This window comes from Prionailurus viverrinus, chromosome B1, assembly GCF_022837055.1.
Source record: "Prionailurus viverrinus isolate Anna chromosome B1, UM_Priviv_1.0, whole genome shotgun sequence".
Classification (NCBI taxonomy): domain Eukaryota; kingdom Metazoa; phylum Chordata; class Mammalia; order Carnivora; family Felidae; genus Prionailurus; species Prionailurus viverrinus.
Window position 1 is genome coordinate 124,509,902 of NC_062564.1, and position 6,000 is coordinate 124,515,901.

Sequence of the window (6,000 nt, forward strand, 5' to 3'; positions counted from 1 at the left end):
TGCTTTAGTTAACCTGATGACTGGTAATTATTTTTTACTTTAAAGCACATTTATAGATATTAACCTTAGGAATCTAAATGCGTATGATATTAATGAGTGGTATTGATAAATTGTAAGTTATTTACATTAATGAGTTGCTTATAGAGTTATAAAAATAATTTTTCAAAGTTTATCAATGATATAATTAAAATATGCTATTCTTTTGTTTGAATATCTGTAGCTCAGTCCATTTTTAAGACATTCTGTTCTGAAGAGGACATTCAATGTCACTCTACCAAATCCTTCCCTGATCAAGAGAGAAAACACTTTTACTACAGGACAAAAAGCCAAACAAAAACGCTCAGGAAGCAAAGTAAAATCTTCTAAATGGTAAGTGTGCTGGTTCTCACTGAGTCATAGGGTTGCCACATTTTTACAATCCATAAGTTAACTGTCATATGGAATCTCTGAGACAAATATTTTTTTTTATCTTCAAAGCAATGCATTTGTATCCCTGTTCTAGAGATTGGTTATGTTTATAACTACAGAGAGTAATTAATATATCTAGTAGGGACCACTCTGTATGCTGTTAGAAGTAAATGTTGACTGGTCAAAAATAGCCATTATATTTTCCTTTTTAGAAGTCTACTCTTCATTTGTCTTTAATGCTAAGGTAGAAGAGTTACCTTAATAAGGTGAAGCTGACAGCCTTTGTTAAATTAACCTATCTTTTAAAACAAAGGAATCTAAAAAATAATGCCATGTTCTACTCACTTATTATGAGATCACAGCTCAGTGAAACATTTTGGCTTTTTCAAACAAATTGTATAATCAAGCAAGCTTGGACTAAGAATATTCTTATGTAAATAGTTAATAGATATGGGTTAAACACAGAGTGTATGGTAATGACCAACAGTGGTTTAGACTTTTCAGTGTTTGCATGTGTGTGTGTGCATATGTGTGTGTAAAGTAGGCCTGGGCTTGAATAATTTGATGTTATTATATTCCAGACAAAGACTGCTTTTTATTTCAGTATCCACACCACAAAATGCCATTGTATTTCAGGAACATACTGAGATTATATTAATTTCTAACGAATTATAAACAAAATAGTACTTATTAAAATAATAAAGTGTAGAGTTTAATATCTGATATATTCTTAGACTACTTGTTGGAGCAGTAGATCAAATTTATCTAGATGCCATCAGAGTCTATTCTTTCAGCCTAGACTTCTGCCGTGCATAATGTTAGCCACTAGTCACATGTGACTATTGAGCATTTATAATATGGCTGTTTCAAATTGATATATGCTTTAAGTCTAAAAGGCACACCAGATTTTGAAGACTTAGTTTGACAAAAAAAAAGGGTATAAAATATCTGATTAATAATATTTTTTTAAATGTAATACATTTAATACAGGTATTTCAGGTATACTGGGTTAAATAAAATATACCATGATGATTATTTTCATCTGTTTATTTTTACATTTTAATATGGTCATAGGCTCATATTATATTTCTATTGGACAGTGCTAGTCTAGGATATCCATATTTTGGAGTAGTGATTTCGTCAGCAAATATATTGGAAAACAATGTCTACAATAATGTTTTATTTTCAATTCCATTTCACACATTGTACTTTCACTTCTATTACACATTTTGTTATGACAGGGAGCAATAGCCCATTAACTACTCATTGTCATCATTAGTTATTAATATGTAGTACTTCTTTAAAATGCAAAGATATGAAAGCTATTTCATGTCATTTGAAACTATTGCCTTGACTTTTGTGCCACAATGTCATCATTTTCAATTCTAGATCTAGTTTTTTGAGCCCATAAGAGGTTGTTATTGTCATTTCTCAGGTCATATTTATTTAGATTTACCCATATACTTATCTGTTCCATTGCTCTTTCTTCCTTCTTGCATTTCTGTGCTCCTCTTTGGGATCATTATTCTTTCTAATGAATTTCTTTTCATATGTGTGTTCATGCACGTTTACTGTTGATGAGTTCTCTCCTTTTTTGTTTGTTTGGAAACATTTTTATTTCATCCTCATTTTTGAAGAATATTTTTACTGGGTGAAGAATTAGAGGTTCACACATACATTCTTTTGGCACTTTAAAAATGTCATTGCATTGTATAATGCCTTCTATGGTTTCTGATGAAATGTTTTCCCTTTGAAAATAATGTGCCTTTTATTTATCTGGCTGCTTTTTCAAATTTTCCTTATGCATTTTAAAAGATTATTTCTAATGTCCCTAGGTTTTCCTGCCCCCACCTCGTTTCTATAGAACCTAAGAAAGACAAAAATCTCAGCTTAGATTTCTTTAACAAATTTATTTTAATGTTTTTATTTTATTTTTGAGAGAGAGACAGAGTGTGAGCAAGGGAGGGGCAGAGAGAAAGGGATACACCGAATCTGAAACAGGCTCCAGGTTCTGAGCTGTCAGCACAGAGCCCAACATGGGGCTTGAACTCACGGAGTACGAGATCATGACCTGAGCCGAAGTCGGACGCCCAACCGACTGAGCCGCCCAGGCACCCCTCAGTTTAGATCTCTATCCAGTTTGTGGTTGTCTTCTGTGTGCCTAAAAACTAAATTCCTCCAAGGGAATGTGAGGGAATGTCCTCCAATGCTATTCCCTGCTCACCCTTCTCACCAGGTTTCTGAGCCTTACAAGACCTGAGGTTGTCTGTGTAGCTCTCCATTCTCTTATATAAAGAAACAGAAGTAAATTCTCTAATTTTTCTAAGAGACTTGTTCTGAGAACAAGTTACTCTGCCATATCTGAAAACTCTTCCTTTACTATAGTTTGCCTGCTGTCCCCTTTACCTCTAAAACAATTCCAGAAATCCTATATCTTTTATGAATATTTATAACTGAAAAGATATATTAGATATCATATATCTTGACACATTTATTCAATATCCTACTAAAAAGTTCATATTCTTTTTTAAGGAAATGTATTTCCCTATTAAATTTACTTGCAAATCTATTTCTTTGAAGATTATTATTGTCATATTACAAACTATTTATATTTACATGGTGTCACACAAAAATAAGTACTTCAAAAATATTTTAGTATCCCAGATATGCCCACCCACATCCCAAACCTTTTGTGACGTAAACCTCCAGAAGATAAAATCAGACCAGCTCCTTGTTCAACATTACCATTACAGAGAAACAAAAGACAGTCTATCTTTTCTGTTTATATACGCCTATCATTCCCACCAGACAACCTCAAAACATGACATTATATTTCCATTCAGAATTATTCTGCATTTCAATCAGTATAGTGTCATTTGGAGGCTCCCTTCTTTAATTAACTTTCAGGAAAAAAGTTTTATTTCACAATTATAGAGAAACTTAATGCTTGGCTGAACTAGTACACTAACACTAAAGAGAAATGAGTGAGTTACCATATGCAAAGAGCTTCTATCAGCTCCACTCAAGTTTGGGTGAAGGGGAACAAGCTAGATAACAGAAGTCTGTTGGATGATTGAAAGTGGGGAAAGAATTGCCATCTGAATGTTAAATAGCAGGAGTGATGTCACCAGAACAAAGTTCTGAACTTCACAGGTTTACCCTAGATCAACCAAGCCACATTCTGTTCACTGTTCTTGGTCATCATGGAAATGAACATAAAATATTTTTGTTGCATGGAGGCTCACGTACGTAAGACTTAGTGAAAGAATTGATATTTCTTCTGAGATGAAATCCGGTATAGTCTCTTCTGTGTTACAAGTACATTTTGTAATCGTTTAATTATAAAAAATCTTAATCCAAGAATATTAATCAATGAAAAAATTAGTGTATTAAATTATATTTTGAAATTTTGAATGGCTTATTTGGTTGCCATTTCTTTCCTGTTTTCTCAGTTGGGTTAAATTCACTATTATTATAATGTAATATCCAAACAACTGAAGGTATAATATGTATTGAATATACACTTTAACTACTTTAACTCTCCTGCAGAGTCATTAGGACAATCTAAAAGCTAGGACTATCACATAATATGAGCTACTTGATATAAATGATACTTAGTCAATCTGGTTATAAAAAAAGTATTTTGTGAATTTTTTTATCATTTTTATTTGAGGTAATGAACTAGAGGAGCAATCTGAAAGAATATTTTGGCTTCAGTTGAGAAGTACAATAGAGACACCACTTACTGAAACAGCTTTTCTTTCCCCACAGATATATTCTAAAGGTATTATCTATTAATATAAAGGTAAGCTGACAGTTCTCTCACAAAGAAGTAATTCCATTTTGATGATGCCCTCCATCAGCTACTCAAAGGAACATAATTGCTCTTCTAACCTCAAGAGATAGAAAAATCTGTTCTTGCAAGACATTTAATTCTCTATTTTTTTTCTCAAAATTTTCATATTACAATAGTGGTATATATATTCACTGAATTCTTTCTCAATATATATTACTAGTGCTTCCGTATAAAATACAATGCTGTATTTTATAAAGACATCTGAAAACCCTTTCTTTTTAACTTTAGAATCTCATTCTCTAACCAGAGAATGCAATTATTTTCCAGATACTAGGTGTGCTGAAAATAAGTACATGATGTTATTATGTGTGTGTTATCCACTTGACTTATTTTCTTACTCGTCAGTTCTCTGAAATTATAAAAGTGGAGAATAAAAATCACAAAAAAAATGACTTACTTTGTGTATGCTTTAGTTGGTGTGAATTTCATGTACAGATAGGAGATCAAGAAAAATTGATTAAATTGTGGTGATACATTTACTTCTCTTAAACAGCCTACATATTTGGGGAAAATGGGTAACCTTAAATATTAAGTCCCAAAATTTGGGGGTTCGTGGTCTGCTTCTAACATGGTCTTGAAAAACAAGTGAGAGATAAGAATTAGATCAATGATTTTTAATTTGGGAGGGAGGGTAGCATAAGCTTCTTTGGAATTTTGATAAAAGCTATGGAAACATCTTTGATAAAAATAACCTAAATTTAGCATAATTTCAAGGGATTCAAGCACGCTTGGACTCTTTCAACGCATTCTGGTTTAAGAAGACTTCATCTAAAATGTCTCCATTAATGTACTTAAGATCAATCTTTCAAGATTAGAACGATAAAACAGAAAAACAAAGATCAATGAATACTTGCTCTCCCATTGGACTGGATGAATTGAATTGAGAAAAGAGCACAGAAATGATGGTGGATGGAAACTCTGAGCTCATGTCCTAGCTATGTAACCCTAACTAAAGTACGTAATCTTTGTTCTATGGCTGTAAAAGCAGTCGGTGTGTTGGGTCAGTAGTTTTCAAACATAGCCACTGCTTCACAATTGCCAAATGAGTTGGTAAAATACCACAACTTCCCAGTATCTAACAACTCCCCAGCTACTATAGTCTGTACTCTGGGATGAAGCCCTCCAACCTGTATTTCCCTCTAGGTGTTTATGTGGTGAGATTAAACCCTAGCTACATAATTCCCAAAGTCTTTGTCATCTCTATAGTATTTTTTTCACCAGTACCTTTTCATATGTCGTGCGAACCATGTAAACTATAGTTCTGGTCAAAGTAGATCTTATTGATTCAGATAACCAAGAGCATTTGGAGTATATATTACATATTTTGCAACAACCTCACTTGTATTATTTTCAGATAATACTTTATGGAATTATTTTTATTGTCTTCCTCTTACTTATTATTCCTCTGGAATATATTACATAATATGAAAATCTGTTCATGAAAGAAAAATACAAAGATGAGTATTTAGAATGCAGCAGAGTTCACCAATCACTACTCTTAAGATAATGCATTAATTATTCAGTAGAACAACTCTTATGTCCGTAATCCTAAAATTGTTTAAAAACTTTCTAGACCAGAACTATTTGGAAGAATGGAACTAGTTAGAAAAAACTTCCCCTACCACCAACTGATCGTTTCTAGTAATTTTATCCAATAACTCTCTTATTTGCTTTAGTTAGTTAGTTTTCATCTCTTTCACTTGAAACATCACTATCACTTAATATTAGCTTTCCTT

The 6,000-nt window shown here is 32.5% G+C and overlaps 1 protein-coding gene across 1 annotated transcript in view; it reads left to right on the plus strand.

Moving 5' to 3' along the window:
- The window catches only part of STPG2 (sperm tail PG-rich repeat containing 2), a 549,400-nt gene extending 544,868 nt beyond the window's left edge, over nucleotides 1–4,532 (plus strand). The window contains exons 14-15 of the mRNA XM_047857630.1: nucleotides 221–369; nucleotides 4,180–4,532. Of these exons, the coding sequence (XP_047713586.1) occupies nucleotides 221–369; nucleotide 4,180 (150 nt within the window). The 3' untranslated portion in view covers nucleotides 4,181–4,532. The remainder of the gene's footprint in view (nucleotides 1–220; nucleotides 370–4,179) is intronic.
- The last annotated feature ends 1,468 nt before the right edge of the window (nucleotides 4,533–6,000 follow it).